General features: G+C 42.3%; 1 protein-coding gene across 4 annotated transcripts in view; it reads left to right on the top strand.

The window, feature by feature from the left end:
• The window catches only part of NFX1 (nuclear transcription factor, X-box binding 1), a 57,680-nt gene extending 36,049 nt beyond the window's left edge, over positions 1-21,631 (top strand). For all 4 annotated transcript variants that reach the window (XM_081103757.1, XM_081103754.1, XM_081103755.1 and 1 more), the window contains exons 14-24: positions 3,315-3,434; positions 5,923-6,002; positions 8,030-8,260; positions 8,999-9,072; positions 10,111-10,212; positions 11,023-11,064; positions 14,236-14,334; positions 14,982-15,048; positions 16,660-16,805; positions 17,429-17,530; positions 19,254-21,631. In XM_081103757.1, the coding sequence (XP_080959883.1) occupies positions 3,315-3,434; positions 5,923-6,002; positions 8,030-8,260; positions 8,999-9,072; positions 10,111-10,212; positions 11,023-11,064; positions 14,236-14,334; positions 14,982-15,048; positions 16,660-16,805; positions 17,429-17,530; positions 19,254-19,326 (1,136 nt within the window). In that variant the 3' untranslated portion in view covers positions 19,327-21,631. The remainder of the gene's footprint in view (positions 1-3,314; positions 3,435-5,922; positions 6,003-8,029; positions 8,261-8,998; positions 9,073-10,110; positions 10,213-11,022; positions 11,065-14,235; positions 14,335-14,981; positions 15,049-16,659; positions 16,806-17,428; positions 17,531-19,253) is intronic.
• Positions 21,632-23,327: the final 1,696 nt, after the last annotated feature.

The following is a 23,327-nucleotide window of genomic DNA, read 5'->3' on the forward strand; positions in this document are numbered from 1 at the left end:
AATTAACCATCAGTTGCAACCTTATGCTATGTGACCAATAAGATGCAACTGTATTATTGACCTGTATATTTATGGTCAGGACAGGACATTCACATTGGACAGCTATTGTTTTAAAAATTCTTGCAGCACACTGGTTGAAAATACTGCTCTGTATTATTAGCAATACTTTGCAAACTTTTTGGCCACAGGACTTATTTGCATTCTTAAAAATTATTGAGAACCCTGAAGAACTCTTTTTATGTGAGTTATAGTTATCTATGTTTACCATATGAGGAGCTAAAACAAAGAGATTTTTAAAATATTAACTTCATTTTTTTTTAAATTGTAGTTACCATTGCATGTTAACATAAATAATAATTTTTTAACTATATTTTCAAAAAAATTAAAGTAGATGCTTGATTTAATAGAAGGTAGCGGATTCTCATATCTGCTTCAATATCAATCTATTGCAATATAGTTGAGGCATATGGAAAAAATCCAGCTTCACACAGTTTGTTGAATAAGTAATTGAGTATTTTAAAACTTTTACAAATAATTGTGGGTATTCTTTTTTGCTATTACACCAAAATTTAACTTCATTTCAGAAAGTACTTAAGTCAATGTTTTTGTTTTTATTCTCGGTCACATTGAAATTCATTGGTTTTTCTTGTATTTTGAATGGATCTTTTACCCATACATTGATCATTTGGAAAAGAGTTGTTCACTGGGTTATGCATATCTTTGAAGTATTGACAAATTTTGTGTTATACTGTTAAAAACTCACGGCTATAATTATCATCAGAAAACTCTTAGGAAAAGTATTAGCAAATTGTCAAGCTCATCATAGTGATAATTACATATTTTCAAATATTCTATTTTTATTCAGAAGCTTGAATTTTATCATTGGCAGCAAAGTCATTTTTCATAAAGTGACAGGCTCACTTTGTTCATTTTTTATAAACTGTCTGCCAAATACCCAAGTCTGAATAACCAGAGTTTGTCAGTCATTGTTTCAAGTATAAATGGTGTTCTGTAAAAAAAAAAAAAAAAAAAGTGTGTGTGTGTTGGGGGGGGCGGGGTGTCAGTTGGGGAAAAAGGAGACATATGTAAAACTTTAGACAAAAAAAAAGTTACTTTAGCTCACAACCCAGAGAAGTGCAATTCTTCAAAAAACAAAATCCATTTTTTGTTTGTTTGTTTGTTTTAAATTCTCATCTAAGGACATGTTTTTATTGATTTTCGAGAGAGGAAGGGAGACACACACACACACACACACACATTGATGTGAGAGAGAACCACCTATTGTGACCCTCCTATACTTCCCCCAACCAGGGACTGGACCTACAACGTAGGTATGTGACCCTGACTGGAAATCAGCCAGCAACCTTTTGGTATATGGAACAATGCTCCAATCAGCTGAGCACCTGGCCAGGGCACAACCCGAGTTTTTTGTGTGCAGCAAAAGTGCATTATATGCAGATTCTCCATTTTATTCCACAGAATATTAACATATACATATTCAAGATTCAAGGGTGGTTTTTTTGTTTTTTTGCTGCTTCATCAAGAACTTTCTTAAGTGAAACTGACATTTTTATATTTACTATTAAGTACTTGTCAGTGAAAAATACAATGATTACAGTTTGATCCTGCAGCCTTGATTTGCACTAAGGCCCTGGCAGGTTTTTGTTTTTGCACCAACATCGTAGAAAAAGTAAATAATATCTTAGTATTTCTATGAAAATAATTTTGACCTTGTGGACTTATTGAAAGACTCTCAGGGATCCCTAGGGATCAACAGGGCACTTTTAGAACTGCTGCATTAAAAGATTGGCCTAAGCCCAGCCTGGTATGGCTCAGTGGTTGAGCGTTGACCCAGGAACGCACAAGTTACTGGTTCAACTCCCAGTCAGGGCACATGCCTGGGTTGCGGACTCAGTCGCCGGTAGGGGGCGTGCAGGAGGCATCTGATCAATGATCCTCTCTTATCATTGATGTTTCTCTCTCAGTCCCTCTCCCTTCCTCTCTGAAATCAATAAAATAAAATAAAAAAAGATTGGCCTAAGTCAGATATCCCATAATTATGTCTTCTCTAGAATGCTAGGCTCATCTCATTTCAAAAAGGCATTGAGTCAGTGTTTTGTTACAGATCACACACATGGAGAACAGAAAAACATACATGACCCAGCTATTTCACATATATCAGCTCATCCTCACAATAATTTTGTTGAGTGAATAGGTAAAAGTTTGGTATCCTCATTTGACCAAAAAGCTCAGAGGGACTTGCCCACAGTCCCTGAGCAAATAAATAATAGGTCTAGAACTAGGAGCCTAAGTCTCCTGACTGTATTTACAGGGCTCTTTCTACCACATCGTCTAACCTTTGAAGGGTTTGCTGGAGAGTGTTGACTAGAAAAGAGCAGTGGTAGATTCTAGAGGTTCCAGAGTTTCCAAACTCTAGTGTCCCAGTTGAGAACCATGATCCAAGGGCCTGGCCTCTATCAAGAGTCTGAGTTGGAGAACTGGTTCCCCTTGGGATCTATGGGTTAAGTGGGCTGCTTCTTAGAACTGTCCCATGTGAGCTTCATTTTGATTTGGCTTATAACCTGTGCCTAATAAACTCACATGTAGCTCTGTGCTTCATTTCAACTTTATATGTCAAGCACCATCGATGTTGATTATACTATGGAAAATTTTTTTAATTGCTTCAGTGGCTCTCTGAGGTTTATATCAAATGTATATTTTTGTATGTTTGTTACTGTGCTCTCATAATCTCTATCATTTTCCTAACCAAAAGAGTTAAAGAGCTGTACCTTTAGTGGAAGTCTCATGTTGTTCTCTCAAAGTTGGCCTATAGATCTATTGTTTATAAAATACATATAACACTGTCTTAAGCTCATGGTCTTAGAGTTCATTGTAGATAAAAATGAAACACTTTGTATCTGTCTGCTCCACACTTTTCACAAAATAAAAACTTAAAAAATAAAAAATAGCCTAGCCCTAGCCAGTTTGGCTCAGGGTCTGAAGGGTCCCAGGTTTGATTCCAGTCAAGGGCACGTACCTCGGTTGCAGGCTCCCGGCCCTGGTTGGGAGCATGCGGGAGGCAACCATTCGTTGTGTCTCTCACACATCAGTGTTTTTTTCTCTCTCTCTCCCTCTCCCTTCCACTCTCTTTAAAAATCAATGGAAAAAATATCCTTAGGTGAGGATTTAAAAAAAAATAGTAGCCTATTCTCCTCTAGAAATATAAGCCCCAAAGTGTGTGTGTGTGTGTGTAATATGTGTGTGCTCATCCCAACTCATGAAGGGTTATTTTGTTTCACCCGCTGCTCCACCAGGTTTTGATGAATTATCCTGCCACTGTGGTGCATCAGTGATCTACCCTCCAGTTCCCTGTGGTACCAGGCCCCCTGTGTGTACCCAAACCTGTGCCAGAGTCCATGATTGTGACCATCCAGGTGGGTCCCATCCCCTTGCCTCCACACCTTCCAGCCTTCTCACACCATGTCATTTAGAATGTTACATGATGGTCTTCACTGTTCTGAGGTCATGCGGTGATGGCACCCCTTGCCCCACAGTTGCTCAGAAGCTGCTTCTGTGAAGATGGGTCTGTGATTGGATGTCAGACACACCTGAAAGGCCAGGAGAAGCCCTCACTCGTCTTGTCTTTCAGGGACATTTTTTTCTTTCCTTGTGGCCTCCACTTTTGGTGCATATTTCAAAGTTGAGCATCTTTTTACAAAATTAAAAGTAACGAGTTTTGTTGTTGTTATAGAAGCAATATATGTTTATTATATAAAAAGAAAGAAAAAAGATAGTCAAAACATTGAAATATAATTTAAGTCTTCTTTTAGGAATTAAATTTAGTGTGTATTTTTGGGGATCTTTTTTCATGGGCAAAATACATATTTGTTTTTTCCCCTCTAAAATAAAGGTGGGATTCTACTGAACTTTCTCTCTCTCTCTTTTTTTTTTAAAAACCTCACCAAGGTTATTTTTCCCCATTGATCTTTAGAGAGAGAGAGTGAAAGGAGGGAGGGAGGGAGGGATGGACGGCGTGGGAGGTGGGGGGAAGAGAGAGAGAGAAAGAGAGAGAGATCGCTTCCACATGCCCCAACCAGGGCTAGGGATCGAGCCTGCAACTGAGGTACATGCTGTACCCTTGACCGGGAATCAAACCCAAAACTCTCGGTCCACAGGCTGATATTCTAACCGACTAGGGTTGAACTTACTCATTTTAACTGGCATTTTCCCTTCTTATTGTAATTTTAGCCTTTCTCCTTATCAATGAATATTTTTTACAAATAGATTTTTCAATGGCAGTGGAGTGTTCTGTTGCGTAGATGGACCATAACTTATGTTGCTGGACATTTAAACTGTTTCCAGTTTCTCTCTATGGTCTGCTACAGACACCAGGCCAAAAGCTACTTATCATCACCCATGTTTTCATATCTATTTAGTCTTGTCACTGGCTTTCCTCTAGCACAGCGGTTCTCAACCTATGGATTGCGACCCCTTTGGCGGTCGAACAACCCTTTCACAGAGGTCGCCTAAGACCATCCTGCATATCAGACATTTACATTATAATTCATAACAGTAACAACATTACAGTTATGAAGTAGCAACGAAAATAATTTTATGGTTGGGTCACAACATGAGGAACTGTATTTAAAGGGCCAGAAGGTTGAGAACCACTGCCCTAGGACCATATGAGGTCCATCATTTCATTTAACCAAGACCCAGGGGCAAACCTGAAATTACTCAGGTCACCAGATTTGATGCTTACAGTAACTTTGGCCATCTGATTCATACTGACAATTAGACAACTAGCTCTCGATTTTTAAGTTAATAGAGTAAAACAGAATTAAGTACATTCTTTTAAAAATATATATTTATTGATTTCAGAAAGGAAGGGACAAGGAGAGAGAGAAACATCAATGATGAGAGAGAATCATTGATCAGCTGCCTCCTGCACGCCCCCTACTGGGGATCGAGCCCGCAACCCAGGCATGTGCCCTTGGCCAGAATCCAACCTGGGACCCTTCACAGGCTGACGCTCTATCCACTGAGCCAAGCCAGCTAGGGCTAAGTCAATTCTTTGTTTTATTTTATGTTATTTCTTTTTCCATCACCATTTATCCCTCCACCTACCAGTACTTTTTGAAGTGAAAAGTTTCTTCCCTGAGGATCTTAGGATGGCCCTCCCAGCTTAGTTTGCAAGCCCTTGCTGTGGTGTTTACACCAGCATGAAGTAAATGCTCAAGCCAGTTCTCACCCACTCCTCCTTCACACTCATTAGCAGATGTTAAAGCTGGAGTCCAAAGCCTATTGGTTAATGTCCATAGTATGAACTTAACCGTTTGTGAATTTTGTTGTTTTAGCCTGCTTTTGTTCAGCATTCCTTTAACTTTTTTTTGAGTGATTGTGGTATATCCAACATGCTGTGAGACACAGGGAGATTTAGAGGAAGAAAAAATATCCCATGACCTTGAGGTTCTTACATTCTCCCTGAGAGGAAGAGGATGGTAATTACGTACACATGACACAACTAATCATTGCATGAAGATGGGCCAGATAACATGGCAGTAAGCCATCCACGTAAGAACTAAGACATTGGGGGTTGTCAGAGAGCTCAGGGCAGGGTGTGGTCAGCTAAGGAAGGCTTTGTTGTAGGACATGAGTTTGGATGAACTGCCTCTTATAGGCAGCAAGGAAATTGAAAGGGGTCAGCGGCAGCATGTTAGGTGGATGAGTAACAAAGGTGTCTGAGCAGAAGTGAGCAGTTGCTGTGTAAGGTAGAGCCAAAAGAATAAGTAGAATAGACAGACCATGGGGCTGTGCTAAGTACTGCAAGTGTAAAAGTTCCCTATCATATGCCATTATAACGGGTAATAATTTATGTGGCTTTATTTAACCACTATTTCTAATTTTCCCTTTCTTCTATAGTATATCATTCTTGTCATAGCGAAGAGAAGTGTCCGCCTTGTACTTTCCTAACTCAGAAATGGTGTATGGGCAAACATGAGGTAAGTTTTCTCTGTCATGTTCATTATTCCAGCCAGAGATTTATTTTTATTGAATTACTTTGTTAGTCTCATTTTTTCTCAAAATTAATACTCCCAAGAAGCAGAGGTTAGCTATTGACACTTAAAAAAAACAAATTAAGGTATGCCCTAGCTCAGTGATGGCAAACCTATGACACGCGTGTCAGAGGTGACACGCAAACTCATTTTTTTGGTTGATTTTTCTTTGTTAAATGGCATTTAAATATATAAAATAAATATCAAAAATATAAGTCTTTGTTTTACTATGGTTGCAAATATAAAAAAATTTCTATATGTGACACGGCACCAGAGTTAAGTTAGGGTTTTTCAAAATGCTAACATGCTGAGCTCAAAAGGTTCGCCATCACTGCCCTAGGTGGTTTGGCTCAGTGGATAGTGTCGGCCTGCAGACTGAAGGATCCCGGGTTCGATTCCGGTCAAGGGTGTGTACCTTGGTTGCAGGTTCCCCAGCCCTGGTTGGGGTGTGTGCAGGAGGAACCAATCGATGTGTCTCTCTCACATCGATGTTTCTCTCTGTCTTTCCCTCTCCCTTCAATGGAAAAATATCCTTGGTTGAGGATTAACAGTAAAAAATATAAAAGTAAAAGGAAAAAAGTATATAAAAGTATATTAAGGTATACTTTGCATAACTGTATACTACACACACACACACACACACACACACACACACACACACACACGAAATAACATCCTAAAGGGTAATGAGAATATAGCCAAGTCATTAGGGGAGGGGACAACAGAGGGCACTTAATGTGCAAAAATTACCTTCAGCACCCTGGTAGCAGAGTAGGTAAGTGTTTAATGATCGGGAACTATAATCTACCAAAATACTGATTCCAAAGTGTTACAAGCATGTACACCCTAGACTTAAGAGACCTCTTCAAAAGTGATAATTATATGTCACTGGAGTCAAAGTATGTTTCTCATTTTGAGAATTCTTGAAAGAATTTGAGTGATTATATAAAAGTAACCTTTGGTTCCCTAGGAATACAATTTCTGCATCTTTTTCCTGGAGAGAGGAATCCTGGAAGGAGGCATTTCTAAGAAAAAATGAGTTGGGAGTTACAATGGCTGGTTGACTTCATTTTTTTTTTTTTGACTTAATTTTTTAAATGACAGAGTTGTCTAAAGTTGTGGAGACTATGAGTTAGGAGATACAGGAGAGTTGAATATTTAATTATATGTAACAGTCCTGCCTTGGCCAGGTAGCTCAGTTGGTTAGAGTGTCATCCCAATATGCTAAGGTTGTGGGTTTGATTCCCTGGTCAAGGCACATACAAAAATCAAACAATGAATGCATAAATAAGTGGAATAACAAATCAATCTCAATCTCTCTCCCCCCCCCCCCCCAAATCAATAAAAAGACAACAACACACAAACAGCCCTACCAGCAGCTTGAAGCCATGGGCCATCAGTGCCCCAGCTCTCAGGATTTGTCTGTCAACTTAGTGCCCTAGGGAGAAGATTGTCTGATCCCCCAGTTGGTCACAGCATTTCAAATACTCCTAGTTATGTGGCTTCATATGCTTATTACCCACCTTGGGAAGTTTATATCCCAAGTCATACCTAGCTGTTCCCATATATCCCTTTGTATCTTAACAAGCATTATTAAATAAGGTTCATATTTGTTTTTTAACTAAACTTTCAGACTTTGAAAAGTCGCCTAATTTTTTTCAGATAAAAATTACTTTTTGAAAGAAATATTCTTGTCCAGCCAGCATGGTTCAATGGTTGAGCATCGACCTGTGAATCATGCCCAGGTTGTGAGCTTGATCCCCAGTGTGGGGCGTGCAGAAGGCAGCTTTCTCTTCATCATTGATGTTTCTATCTCTCCTACCCTCTCTGAAAACAATAAAAAAATATTTTTTTTTTAAAAAAAGAAAAGATAGTTCTTTTTGAAAGTTTAGAAATGTTTAGATAGAAAGTTAAAACTCAACCCAAATCCCACATAGAGATGAAAAAAAAGTGACTACTTCCTTCTCTCCTAGTTACGAAGCAACATCCCATGTCACCTGGTTGATATCTCTTGCGGATTACCCTGCAGTGCTGCACTACCGTGTGGGATGCACAGGTGTCAGAGACTCTGTCACAAAGGAGAGTGTCTTGTGGATGAGGCTTGCAAGCAGCCCTGCACCACCCCCAGAGCTGACTGTGGCCACCCCTGCATGGCACCCTGCCACCTCAGCTCACCCTGCCCCGTGACTGCTTGCAAAGCCAAGGTGTGTATTCCCAGCTCCAGGTGCAGCATAGACTCTGGTTCTCAGGCTGCTAATGAGTCTAGAACTGCCTGTAGCAGCACCTGGGCATGCATCCTTATCAGAGGTCATTGGTTGCAAGAAACTGCAAGTTAAATTAGCAAGAGAAAGGTGGAATAAATTGCATAGATTTCTGTCGGCCCACCTTGAAATGGCCTTTTAAATATATAAGGGTCTGTTTTATGCAAGATGTTTTGCTAGGTGTTGGGACTATACCAGTGAACGGGAGACACATGATCCCTTCAATTAGATGGGTCAGATAATTAATTACTCAATTAATTATGATTGGTGTCAGGAAGGAGTATTACACCCATGTAAAGGGAGCTGTGAGAGTATGTGAGAAGGGGACTAACATGGTCTGAGGGATTAAGCAAGGCCCCCCTGAGGAGGTGAAAGCAGTGGGATGAGGAATAGTTGGTTAGGCCTTGACTGGTTCTAGGTCAGATGTGTGTCTCTGGTTCAGTGGTAAAAACTCCATTCTAGGCCTGTCCTTTCAAGTGGGGTTAAGGATAAGAGTAGTTCCCAGAAAGGGGCATCTCAGCTACCACTTAGATTGCAGTGAGGCTAACTTCCTCCATCTCGGAGGGCAGCCACTCACTGTCTTTCTCTGCCATGGTTTGATTTGAGAGAGGCTTTAAAAGGGAAAGCTGCCTATTCACATGGTTGTCATGTACTAAACGTCTCTCCATGTCAATCTTTCAGATTGAGCTGCAGTGTGAATGTGGACGAAGAAAAGAGATCATGATTTGCTCTGAAGCATCCAGTACTTATCAAAGGTTAGTGCTACCTAAATGGTAACAATTGGTGGATCTAAGTAAAGGGAATACACATGTTTATTGTAGGATCCTTGCAACTTTTGTAAAAGTTGGAAAGTTTTTAAGAAAGTTTTCTTGAATTTCATTTTTCTGGTTCAAAGAAAAGGTTCTGCTTTATGTACCTTTCCTTCCTGAACTTTAATTTATAAAATAACCTCTTTATTTCTCCTCCTCCTTCTTCCTCTCTCTCTCCCTTTTGGTCTTATTACACCATGAAATCAGAAGGGAAGATGTCCTGAAGTTATTTTAATGCCCTACCAGTTGTGGTGGCACAGCTAGGACCAAGTCCTGTGTTCTTCCCCTGGGGTGGGGGTTTCTGACTGTCTTTGTAGCCTCCAGAAATCTTGGGACCCATGTGTTCACACAGGGATCTGAGTACAGAAGTGGAAGTGTTAGGAATGGATGGTTGTGTGCCATGGATACAGAGATGTGCCATGGAGATAGGACTTTAGGAGTATGCAGACAACAGAGAGTGGCAGTGTTGGGATACCCCCAGAGTCCCAGGTATTGCCCTGGATGTTCAAGGGAGCACTGAGGAGTGGATTGCCTCATAGTTTCTTGTGGAGCTAGCTGCTTGGAATCTGATTGAGAAAATATGCCATCAGCATGTAAGTAGTTTATAATAAATGGGCTTTCCAGGTCACACAAATTGTTGAGTGATACATATGCCTTGAAAGAAGTCTTCTGTGTGCCTAGTACAGTGATGGCGAACCTTTTGAGCTCGGCAAGTCAGCATTTTGAAAAACCCTAACTTAACTTTGGTGCCGTGTCACATATAGAAATTTTTTTATATTTGCAACCATAGTAAAACAAAGACTTACATTTTTGATATTTATTTTATATATTTAAATGCCATTTAACAAAGAAAAATCAACCAAAAAAATGAGTTCACGTGTCACCTCTGACACACGTGTCATAGGTTCGCCATCACTGGCCTAGTATGAGGAGGTTTTTGTGAAACTGCAGTGCCTTTTCTTTCTTTTCTTTTTTATACTTCAGAATAGCTGCTATTTCCATGGCCTCTAAAATAACAGATATGCAGCTTGGAGATTCAGTGGAGATCAGCAAGTTAATTACTAAGAAGGAAATTCACCAAGCCAGGTATTTTTTTTTTTTTAATCTTCACCCAAGGATATTTTTCCATTGATTTTTAGAGAGAGTGGAAGAGAGAGGGAAGGGCAGAGAGAAATCTTGATTTGAGAGAAGCACATCAATTGGTTGCTTCCTGCACGCGCCCCAACCAGGGCCTGGGCCAGGGCCCAGGCCGGGGAGGAGCCCTTGACCCTGGGACTCTTCTGTCTGTAAGCTGGCACTCTATCCACTGAGCCAAACTGGCTAGAGCAAGCCAGGTAATTTAAAAATGTGTGGCTATGCCTTCTTTCTCCTATTAGGCTTCATTTCCAAAGGGCCGGAACAATTCATTTCTCAGTACCTCATAGAAAAGCCGTGTACACAAAGGTATTCAACAAACCTTTGATATTAAGAGTTACACACAATCCACTCCAATGAATTCTACTCAGTGTATAGCTGAGCCTAGAAGAGACTTTTCCAGGCCTCACTCCAGCCAGTAGCCAGAGGAAGCAGAGGCGCAGATGTGCTTAGCCCAACCCACTGGAGAACAGAGAACCAGGGTGGTAGCTATGTCAGGAGGTGGAGGTGGGGCTGTCAGAGGGAGACTAGGAGCATTTTTGGGTACTGTGCAGGCAGGGGACACTCTGAGGCCCTTCTGAGGATTCCTCAACCTCCATAACTCAGAGGCCTGCCCACCTGTCCTTGACAAGGACCTAATCCAGCCATCCTCTGGCCTAGAGTCTGCTCTGTTTCCAGGTTGACTAATAACTAAGATCTTATTACTAGCTAGAAACTGTGAAACCTGTGCCCTGACTTTATTTTTTTCATTTACTTCCCAAGGCTGGAATGTGATGAGGAGTGTTCAGCCTTAGAAAGGAAAAAGTAAGTAATGTCAACTGCTGTTCACCTAATTGTCCTTAAGCTCTGTGAAACTAGTGGGAGGAAGCAACCCTTCAACATTCACTCGCTCCTGCTCTGCGTATTCCCCTGCTATTGGAGAGCAAGAGAAATTTGATCCTCAAGAATTGAAGTATCTAAAAAAAAAAAAAAAAAAAAAAAAAAAAAAAAAAAAAAAAGAATTGAAGTATCTAAGGATAAAGTACTTAACATGATTTCAGCATATTTCTGAAACATGAGCTCGTATGGTTTTGGGCATGGTATAAACATCACATACACAGCATGCTTATCCATACTAGCAGACTTCCTGATTCCACTGGAGAAAAGAGGCTCAAAATTATTATTTTTTTTTTTTGAGGGTTAAAATTTTTTAGTGAACTTGTATGTTGAAGTATAATATGTATGTAGAAGATCAGAAGTATATAGATCAGTGAGTCATCACAAAGTGAATACAGTGTTATAATCAGCACCAGGTCAAGAAATGGAAAATTGCCAGAATCCTCTCTGTACTCCACAGGGATATAACCTCTTATTCTGACTTCTGACACTTTAGGTTAGTTTTGTCTGTTTTTGAAATTTATATAAATCATGAAATCATATAGCTTGCATTAGTTTTGTGTAGCTTCTTTCATTACATTTGTGACATTCATTCTTCTTGTTGCATCTAGCAGTACTTTGTTCACTTTCATTCCCACTTATTTTATTGTATCAATATATCATAATCTTTTCTACCATTAATAGATATCTGTGTTACCAGTATTGGGCTATTACAAATAATGTTCTGTAAAAAACATTCTTGTTTTGGTGCATACATGTATTTGTTTCTATTGAATATAAACCTAGGAGTAGAATTGCTTATTAACCCTTTGAGTGCCAATCAATATCCTAGGAACTATGCTAAAATTGCCAAGGCATTTTTGCTGATTTTACAGCAGTTTAGGAAAAAAATTATGAATTGCAAGTAAATGAAGTTACATATTCAAAAACTTAAGGAAACCTTTACTACATTTGTTTTCATCTTTGACATATATTGTTTGTTATTGTATTATAAAATACTAGTAGAAAAAAAATTTGAACAAAACATATAATGTTAAAGCGCTCCTGGCAGTTTTGGCGAGAGACAGGAGGAGCGCGATCGCGCTCCCCGGCACTCTAGGTATTAATAGGGTATGCATATGTTCAGCTTTATTTGATTCTGCCAAACAGTGTCCAAAATGGTTGTACCAATTACACTCTCACCAGCAGGGTCATAGTTCTTATTGCTTTTTTTTTTTTTTAATTCTCACCTGAGAATATTTTTTTCATTGATCTTTAGAGAGAGAGAGGAAGGGAGGGAGGAGGGGGAGAGAGGGAAACATTGATGTGAGAGAGACATATCAACTGGTTGCCTCCCACATGTGCCCAGCTGGGACATGGAATCTAACCTACAACCAAGGTACGTGCCCTTGACCCTTGGTTCGAGGGCCAACACTCTAACCACTGAGGAAAACTGGCCAGGGCTGCTCTACATTTTTGTTAGCACCTAGAATTGTCAGTATTTTTATTTTAATCCATTCTCCTGGATGAATAGCCTGATGTTAATGAGCTTTTAACTTATATTTACCTGATGACCAGTGAGATTGAGCACCTTTTCCTATGTTTATTAGTCATTTGGATGTTGTCTTTTATGAAGTGCCTGCTCCAGTCTTTTTTTTACATAGTTTTAAGTTGTGTTGTCTGGCTTTTTTCATATTGTTTAGTAGGAGTTCTTTATATATTTTGGATATGAGACCTTTGTTGGTTTTATATATTGTATTTTTTCGTACTTCCTGCCTTTTCACTCTCTTCATGGTATCTTGATAAACAGAAGTTTCTCTTTTTTAAAAAATATATTTTATTGATTTTTTACAAAGAGGAAGGGAGAGGGATAGAGAGTTAGAAACATTGATGAGAGAAAAACATCCATCAGCTGCCTCCTGCACACCCCCTACTGGGGATGTGCCCGCAATCAAGGTACATGCCCTTGACCAGAATCGAACCTGGGACCCTTCAGTCCGCAGGCCGACGCTCTATCCACTGAGCCAAACAGGATAGGGCAAACAGAAGTTTCTAATGTTAAGGTAGTCCAATTTATCAGTCTTTTCCTTAGTGAGTAGGGCTTTTTATGTCCTATTTAAGAAATATTTGTCTGTCCCCGGTCATGATGACATTCTTTGTTACTGTCTAGAAGGTGTATTATTTTACCTTTAACATTTAGAACTATAGGTGACCTAGACTGATTTTATGATCATGGTATATGAGGAGGGGTGGTCATGAGTCAGTGTTTTTTCATATGAATATTCATTTGACCAGTACCATTTAACAAGACATTCTTTTTTCAGTGCTCTGTAGTGCTACCTTTATTTTATTTCATGAGGGATGAGGTTTAAGTAAATTGCAGGATATACATAGTTAGAAGATTATGCATTATTAAAACAGTATGTGTGAAAACTAAACAGTAATATGAGAAAAGCTAATCACATAATGATAGGGGAGAAAAAGAGGCAAAGTTTTATGTGCACTGATTGTATTGTATTTATTGGGAGGGAAATCTGAAAGGAAATGTACAAAAATGCAGTGCTTATGTTGTTAACAGGGATTATTTTCCAGACTTCTATAATGTGATGTTAATTTTAATATTTATAGGTCTACTTAATGTTTAGGTGAAACCTCATCCCTCATTGACCATTTCTAGTACTCTCAAACCCCCAGCCTTCTTTTCACCAAAAAATCTAAGTCCCCACTGTTATCCTGTGGCTTGCTTGGACCCACATAGATCTGTCTTGTTTATTTTCTTCTATGAAGACAATACTATATTTTGTCCCAAGTTGTTATTCTTTCCTTAATAATCGGGCTTACCAAAATGAGATCATCCTATATAATAAAAGCATAGTATGCAAATTGTCCTGGTCAAATTCCCAGGAGGTCTTCTGGGAGTTCGACCAGGGGGCGGGGCCGTCAGGGGGAAGGGAGGGCGGCCGGCAGCTGCTAAGGACCCTACCAGTGCACACATTTCATGCATGCACTGGGCCTCTAGTTAATGTATAAAGAACTTGGGACATGGTGAGCACTTTGTGTTACTATAAGATAGTTTCCCCCTCCTTTCCTTTTATTTACATATTCTTCTCTTATTTTTAGACAGTTAGCAGAGGCATTTCATATCAGTGATGATTCTGATCCTTTCAATGTACGTTCTTCAGCATCAAAATTTAGTGACAGTTTGAAAGAAGATGCCAGGTATGTAACTTGTTACCGACTTTCTTGATTGTGGCTTATAAGAATGTTTGGTCTTTTAAGATAGAACTAATATGTACTCTGTGATTGAGTGAGTTAAAGTTTATATATCTATTACAGGATATTATATGATGTTTAATAAAAATCCTTCTCTTGGTTTCAGAACTATCCCTTGAAGAGTTGAACTTGGTGTGTGTGTGTGTGTGTGTGTGTGTGTGTGTCTGTGTCTGTGTGTGTCTGTGTGTGTCTGTCCATGTGTCCCCTGTGGCAGGTGTTTGGGCCTCCTCAGGGCTAGACTAGCCTAAACGCTGGCCAAATGCCAACTCTGTCCACCCAGGTTTCAGTCACATGGGGCCTCACTTGGGCAGTAACAGCTTTTATTGTCCACTTATCTCCTAGCCCTCTGATGGCTATTTCTTCTTCCATCTTCTCCTTTCTCATATTTGTTTTCTCTTTCTTAGTTCAGTCATAATCAACATTCTGTTATCTGACAATTCCTGACCTCTGCAGTTTTTTTGCTCATTTTGTCCATTATAGTTCATTTAGTTCACTTACCCTCTGTCCCCACTTTATAGGCAGAAAGGGTGGGCAGGAGGGATTTTCAAAGAGCAGAAACAGATGAAGTTAACTGTCGTGATTTCTCATTTCAGGAAGGACCTAAAGTTTGTCAGTGACGTTGAGAAGGAAATGAAAGCCCTTGTGGAAGCCGTGGATAAGGTTGAAGTCAAAACATACCATTGGACATATCTCTGAGGCCAGCTTGATAAAAAATCAAGTCCCAGAAACACCCTTGGTATAGAGTAGTTGTAGAAAAGTCACAACTTCCTTTTAAGGACTCTTGCCTTTTCCAAAAGCCCAGCCATAATAATATCCACAGAACCCCTGTCCTGGTTTAGGAAAGATATCTGCAGTAAAATTACATGTAAATAAACATCCTAGTTCATTGCCTAAGGGTGGGTGAAGAAACCTGGACGAGGGCTTTCAACAGTGATAGTTGAAAGACTATGTGAGATACTTAGGGAAGGGCTGTTGTAGAATAGGACACACTAGTTCTTTATTACTCCAAAAGCAGAAAAGAAATCCTTGGGTAAAAGTAAAAAGATGGCTGACTAGAGCTGAAGAGTAACGGCATAGACTTTTTTAGAGTCTCAAGCGTGTGAGGCCTCACCCAGCCGGCATGGCTCAGTGTTTGTCAACCTATGAACCAGGAGGTCACCGTTTGATTCCCGGTCAGGGCACATGCCTTGGTTGCGGGCTTGATCCCCAGTGTGGGGCATTCAGGAGGCAGCCAGTGATTCTCTCTCATCGATGTTTCTATCTCTTCATCTCCCTTCCTCTGAAATCAATAAAAAATATTTTTTAAAAAAGAGAGAGTGAGGCCTCTCTCCTGGAGGCAGCCAGGGATGTTGAGGAGGTAGCTTGAAGCAAAAGAAGTCTTTAGCCAGAAACAGCCAGCTACACAGCGGCTTCCTCTTCATTCAGTGTGGACTCAGTGAGGATGAGATGCTTTAGCTTCATATCTAATGAAGTTTTCTTTCCCACCATCTGTCTTGCCCCCTTCCATTCCTCCCTTTGTACTCACTTCCCAGCAGGATACTAACACAAAGGAGGAAATGGAATAATTGTTCCTCTTCTAATTAGGAAACCTGAGCAAATGTATTTTTCTTTTTTCTTTTTAGTATGTTTTTATTGATTTCAGAGAGGAAGGAAGAGAGAGAGATCAAAACATCAATGACGAGAGAGAATCATTGACTGGCTGCCTCCTGCATGGCTGCCCCAGTGGGGTCAAGCCTGCAACCCAGGCATGTGCCCTTAATGGGAATCTAACTGTGACCTCCTGGTTCATAGGTCGATGCTCAACCACTGAGCCACACTGGCTGGGCCTGAGCAAATGTATTTTTCTGCTTGGGTGTCTATATCTGCACATAAATGATTTTTAGTGCAGAAGGTACTTTTTTAGGAAGTGAGATTTTCCTGTTTTGTAAGTCTTACATTTATTTAGTCATTTCTTGGGATTATCACCCTCTCCACACTTAGAGGCCTCCTCAGGAGGAGCCAATCACTGTCTAAGTCTTAGTTCACTTACCTTTGTCCCTCACCTGGGCAGCTACTACTGTGTGGCTGGCAGTAGATGAAGTGCATCAGCCCTCATCCTCCCAAACTGCTGTCTTTGTTTGGCAGTCAGTGAAGTGCTGTGCACTGTAGGCCTCTAAAACTCAGCTGCCTCTCTGTTGACCCAGGCTGTTCTGGTGTGGGGGGAGGGAACTTTGTAAGCATATTTGGATTCCAAGGTAGTTTTATCACTCATCCTCTTTTCCCTTAATATAGGGAAAGAACAATAAGAAGAGCCACTTCTTCCCTCCCATGAACAGAGACCATCGCCGGATCATCCACGAACTGGCCCAGGTGTACGGCCTGGAGAGCGTGAGCTATGACAGTGAACCGAAGCGCAACGTCGTCGTCATTGCAGTCAGGTGGGTTGGTCTTGCCATCAGAGGAGGAACTGCTTGGTGGAGCAAACTGGACCCGGGAAGCAGTCTGTCAGTGTTTGCTTTCCTACTTCCTCTCCTGGAAGAATAGTTCTCCTTCTGGGACAGCCACTCTGAGGTGATCTAAAAGTCCATTCAGAGAGCCAAAGCTTCAGTCCACAGAACAGACCCACATAAAGAATACAAGCCTCATGTCTGCCCAGATCCACATCGGTCACTGGAAGCAGCATTCCTCAGGCTGAGGGAGCAGACCCTGAGGGCCTGGGTTGGGGGCCTGCCCATCACATCTGTCCCTTTTTCTCTTCTGGCATGATGGAAACAGAAAGAATGCTGCACTGTGACTCAGCATTTGCCATTAGAGGAAATGGGGGCAGTAATGTGTGACACAGGAGGGGACAAGGAGGATCTAGGATTAAGTGTGAGATGAGAAAAAGCAGGTAACCGGTGGTGGAAGGGACGAGGGTTAAGTGAAGGTGACCATGCCTGAGCGGGGACAGTCATATCAGAGAGTGCTCAGCAACATCATAGCGTCATGGATGGGATTTCTAGCTGTCTGCCTGTCTCCACAAAAAATTCTCACTTCTTAATATTTTGTGTTCTTTTATCAGAGGGAAGTCTGTTTGTCCAACTACCACGTTGACAAGTGTACTTGAAAAGGAAATGCAGGCACGGCCTCCACCCCCAATTCCTCATCACAGACAGTCAGACAAGTAAGGATTGTTCAGCTGCTTTCCAAAGGGTCCTGGCTGTTCAGAGAAGCTAGCAGGGCTGAGCTGTCCTGGGCTGCCCCAGCCATTGGTGGCTTCTTCAGGCCTGGCCTTGGGGTTCTATGTTCAAATATATAAGGTTTGACTGGATGTCAGACACATTTATCATGCCAGAGGGGTTCCCATTTGATGTTTGCTATGCCCACTTCCCCTCAAGGAAGATCAGTTATGATGTAATTTCCATGGTGTAGCTGGAGACACCGGAAAGTGGATTCAGCCTGTCACACCAGATGATTTAGGAACATCATGCAGTTTACAACAGTTACTCTGGATGGAAGTGAGATTGGTGTGGGGAGTTGGCAGGAAAGAGGGGGTCTTTCATGTTTTGCTCTACTTTCATATGATTTGAGTCATTTTTACAACAAAAACATGCATTCATAATTTAAAGAGAAAAGAAAACCACATTGGAAAAAAAAAAAAGAAAACCACATTGGCAAGCAACAGCAAGTCTGCCAGGTGTTCTCTCAGGAGCAAGGCGAGCACTGTCCCTCCCCCTCTCCCTGGCAGAGGGAGGCTGGCTGCCTTACTGTGATGAAGCAGTGCTGTTGAAAGTTGCTCTGAAACCCATAGGGCTCCTGCTGCTGTTCTGGCCTTCCACACAGAAGCCCTGGCAGTACCTCCTACACAAAACCTCTGGGAGCATGGGTAGAGCAGTTTACAGGGTCAACATAAGGGTCATAGCAACCGCTGTTCCCCTGGGACAGATAGAGCAGCTGGGTGTTGCCCATTGGACACAGCCCCAGCAGGAGCGTCCGGGACCATGTAGCCCCCAGTGTCAGTCCCGATCATCCCTGGGAAGTAGGTGGCCTAGATTCCAGTCAGCGCAGATTGCTGTCTACATGGGCAGTGGTTTTGGAAACAGGTGGAGTATTTTACATACTATTCCACAGCCGCCTCCAGTACCACCTGGGCATAACCATGTGTAGTCATTGGCCGGTTTATGCCATGCTGTCTTTCCCGCCCCTCCCCCTCCTTTGCTTGCTTAATTTTTTTTTTTAATATATTTTTATTGATTTTTTACAGAGAGGAAGGGAGAGGGATAGAGAGTTAGAAACATCCATGAGAGAGAAACATCGATCAGCTGCCTTCTGCACACTCCCCACAGGGGATGTGCCCGCAAGCAAGGTACATGCCCTTGACCAGAATCGAACCTGGGACCCTTCAGTCCGCAGGCCGACGCTCTATCCACTGAGCCAAACCAGTTAGGGCAGCTTGCTTAATTTTTATATAAAACTGTGTTGTTGAAAATTTTTAGAATAGAGAAAATAGTATTAATATAATAAACCCCCATGCACCCATCACCAAATTTCTGCTCATGCAGACCCTGCTATCTTTTTTGTTTTAATATATTTTTATTGATTTTAGAGAGGAAGGAAGAGGGAAAGAAAGATAGAAACATCATGATGAGAGAGAATCATTGATCAGTTGCCTCCTGCATGCCCCCTACTCAGGATCAAGCCCGCAACACAGGCATGTGCTCTTGACAGGAATCAAACCTGGGACTCTTCAGTCTACAGGCTGACACTTTGTCCACTGAGCCAAACCAGCTAGGGCTCTGTTATCAGAGTTTCACAAATGATAAATCACCCAATCCTTAACTTTCTAAAGACCTGAATCTGGGTTCCCCCAGAAAGAAAAGATGGATTATTCTTTGTTTGCTTTTCAGGAATCCTGGGAGCAATAATTTACAGAAGATAGAAAAGGAGGCGGTAATTGACTACTTTGATGTCCAGGACTGAGAAGCTCAAGATGCACTTAGATGAAAGAATGATTAGGTGGGGATTCATTTGCCAGCAGATAAATCATGCTTATTCCCAACTTCCTGGTGGACTTACAGCCTCTCATACTGTCTTGTATTGATACGTTCAAAGCATGAGTGTGTCAGAAATCCCCTGTCCTCTGATCCCTTTGTATGAAGTGTCTTTGTGCAGCCAGATGCTGGTTGCACAGTCACTAGAGATTCAGTCATGTATTTGCAGAAACTCCTCACACCTTCACTGTGATTGCTCAGAGGCTTAGGACATTGGACTTGATTTGGACAAACCAGAATATTAGCCTGAAACCCCCTTTATGACACTTAGCCATAGCCTCAGTTATCCCAGTTATCCATCCATCTCCTGAAAATGCCTGTGACATTAGATGTACCTCGCTTTCTTAATCCAGATTGATCACAGACACAAGCAAACTTCTCAGTCTGAAATATCAAACATTGAATTTGATACACTATATCCAGAATCACATGTGTTATGTTGAACCCAGCTATCTTATGTCAGTCTTTTGCCAAAAACTGTCATAGATATATCTAGATGAGCTTATTTTAATGGTTCTCAGTACTATTAGTTCTAGATCTAGCAGAGAAGTTGGGTGGCTTTAAAGAATTTCATGTTTTAGACTCCAGGGAGCACCTCATACCACATCACTGAGCGTTTCTGGTGACAGTCACTTCAGCGATGCACCATGATGGCCGAGAACAAGCTCCTCCTGCCACGTTCACACTGTGGCCTCAATGTATGACCAGAGTAGCCCCAACACCTTCTCTCTGGTTGAGAAAGAGTCTCAGGTAGACTTATCTTGCCTGTGTTGCTTTCTCCCAGGCCTTCAGCAGCCATATTCGCTCTCCCTATGTCTGAGCGCTGAACTTCGTTTGAATAGTCAGAAAAGTATGTGGACAGTCCAGGGCTTACCCCAGCAGCCCCTGGAGGCGTACTTCAAGCTCCTTTAAGGCAGGTGCATTACCAGTTATATTACCAGTTTGGCCCTCCCCATGGCACCCTCAGCACAGAGGCCAAACTTCCAACTTCCTTCTCCAAAACAAGCCACAAGCCCAGAGCAACAGGAGATTTGAGAAATGACTTTACAAAACTAGCACTTAATTTTCACAGAGCAGGGCTAGCCTTTGGTCCAACCCAGACAATCTGCCTTGAAAAGCATCAGGTACAGCTGTGGGAACAGAAAATTGGAGGAAAGAGATGATCTGTAAAACCACCTTATGTGGGCCCATTTAGCACAGGTTCAGTGGCCCTATGCCCAATAGGAAGCCCACACGCAACTGTTACATCTTTTAATCAGTGGGTTTAGTGGGTGAACTGTACATTGAGAGCATCTCAGAATCAGCAGGAGGCAGGAAACCTGATTTCAGATTCCAGCTGTCATATAACAACTTGCCACTTGGTGGAATGGAGCTGTCAAACTACCTCACCAGCGTGGTGGTGATTAAATGAGATAACAGGTAGAGGTACCTAACCTATCATAGGTGCTGAACGTTTATAAAAATTATACTTGATATCTGGAAAATATGTCAGCATCTTTAGTCTCCATAATACTAGCCAAGTAAAAGGTTAGAGTGCTGAGCATGCCTCTTCAAGTGAATACTTGTGTGCCTACTTAGCACCAGCCTTGTACTAGGGCTGTGGGGAGCAGATGTGGCCTGTTCTTTAGTTAGTAATCCAGGAGGGGACACATACCTGAATATATATAGTGGAATGGGTTGGTCTGCCAGAAATCGCTCATTAGTCTTATTAAAAGCTGAAGTGTTATACGGGGAGTTTTTTGTGGATGGTAGGACTGGGTTAGCTTTCATGTTGGGGGAAGGACCTCTGGTGGGGAAGAGAAACAGGAGGAAGCATTCGAGCTGCTTCTCGAGATAGCAGACTGCCATATGGAGGAAAAGTATGCCAAGTGAAGGTAAAGGGCATGAGGCAAGCCCAGGTGTATGGCTTGTGGTGGGTTTGAGGAAAGGATCTCCCAGAGTGGGCAGACAACTGGAAGTACAGGTGATGAAGCTGAAAGTGTAGGCTGGTCAACTTGAGAGCCATGGGGGATTCTAAGAGAACAGCTCGGCTGGATTCATGATCTAGAGCTGGAACCAGCAAACATTTTCTGTAAAGGGCCAGATAGTAAATATTTGAGGCTTAGAACTGTAGAGTTTCTGTTGCAGCTACCATTGTACAACTCTGCCATTGTAGTGTGAAAGCAGCCACAGACAATACACAAGTATTAGAACTCCATTCTAATAACAGTTTTATAAAATCAGAATCGCATGTCATTTTTACGTCACAACATATTGTTCTTTTGCCTAACCTTTTAAAAATGTGAAAACTATTGTTAGCTTATGAGTTGTACAAAAACAGATGTGGCCATGGACTTTGTTTGCCAAGGGATAACAGGTAAGAGGCCCAGCGGAGAGCTCTGGGAGCGATCCAAGTGAGAGGATAAGGGTGGTGGGAACTGGTGCTGCAGAGGGAAGAGATGTCAGGAGATCCAGGAGGTAGGAGAGGATGCCAGAGAGCAGCAGAGAGCCAGCCCCCTGCATCGCCAAAGGGACCCCCAGACCCCCTCAGCAAAAAGAAGCTGCTTCTCATTCTCCATTGAGCAGTGGCTTTGGACAAGACCACATGAATGTGGACCAAAGGAAAAGATATCCCTCCACACCATGCATAGAGCCTGTGGGGACCAAGACTCCACGCTTAATCCCCAAGGATCAGGTGTATCTGCTCCCCCCTCTAGCTTCACACTCTCCAGCAGGAGTTTGCTTATGGGGCCAGAGCTTTCCAGAAATCAAGTTCTTATTTCTGGAATTCCCTCTGGCAGAGCTGACTCCTCTCAATAATGGTGCCCGCCTGGCGTGCAGTAGGGGGTTGTATGTGGGAATGGAGATGAAAGCAGCCCTCCAGGTTGCAGGTCTGTTTGAAGCACCTCTGGATGGTGTCCTGGACAGGACCAGCCAGGCCTCAGGGGGGAGGGAGGCGGCGTTAGGTCTTGTGAGGGAGGTGCAAAGTTTCAAACCAAAGGTCCTGAGATTTAGGTTTGGCATGTCCTTCCCACATGGTGCCGGTCTTTGTGCTTCATGCCTAAAAGTCTGGAGACTATTCTCTAAGGAGAACCTGCTGCTGTGCCACCTCTGCCACACTCATCAGGCAAATTCTCCCAAACTCCCCACATGACCGCAGCACAAACGCCCCCTACCATCTCTCGAGGCCTTTTAGAGCTCACAATTCCCCAGGGCATTCTCTAAGCCCATCCAGCCCCTGTCTACAAAGGCCCAGACCGAAGGAACAAGGCTCCATGGGATCTCACTTGTGAGTGCCAAGCCAGGATTGGATATCCAGGCCTTGGGTTTCCCAACATAGAGCTGCCCTAGGCCAGGACGGGCCCGAGTCTTCAGGATAAGGTGCATCATCTTTCCCAAACAATTGCCTGGGCATATTCCCAGTGGCCCGGGCTGCCCTCACCACAGGCTTCATGCTGCACAGCCTCCTGGGAGACCTGGGTGCAGAGAGCCCAGCTGAACTGCTAGGATGCCCAGTTGGCTGCCTCAGCTCTCTGTGTGACTCCAGGCATTTTGCTTCCAGCGTCTGGGCATTGGTCTCCCCATCTGTCGGGAGGGTAATAGTTCCTCCTTGTACACTGCCCGGAGCCATTGGGAGGGTCGTGGGGAGACAGTCTGAGAGGTCGGAGAGTCTGCCAGTGTCATTTGGCATCTCAGCACGGTTACATCTCTGGAGCCTGTCCCAGGACTGTCTCAAGGGCAGCTCAGGGGGAAGGAACAGAGCAGTCGCAAAGTTGCTCTGATAGGGGCTGAGGCTTTCAGACGCACACACACCCCCTTATCCCACACACACCCCAAGTCTGACACCTGGGTGAAGAAGTCAGAAGTCCTTATGTACCCACACTTTCCCAAGTATCTCTTCTGAGCTCATAGTATGCACTAAGCATAGTGTTCATATTTTACTCCTCAAAG

Source organism: Myotis nattereri (assembly GCF_964212035.1).
Source record: "Myotis nattereri genome assembly, chromosome: 12".
Classification (NCBI taxonomy): Eukaryota; Metazoa; Chordata; class Mammalia; order Chiroptera; family Vespertilionidae; genus Myotis; species Myotis nattereri.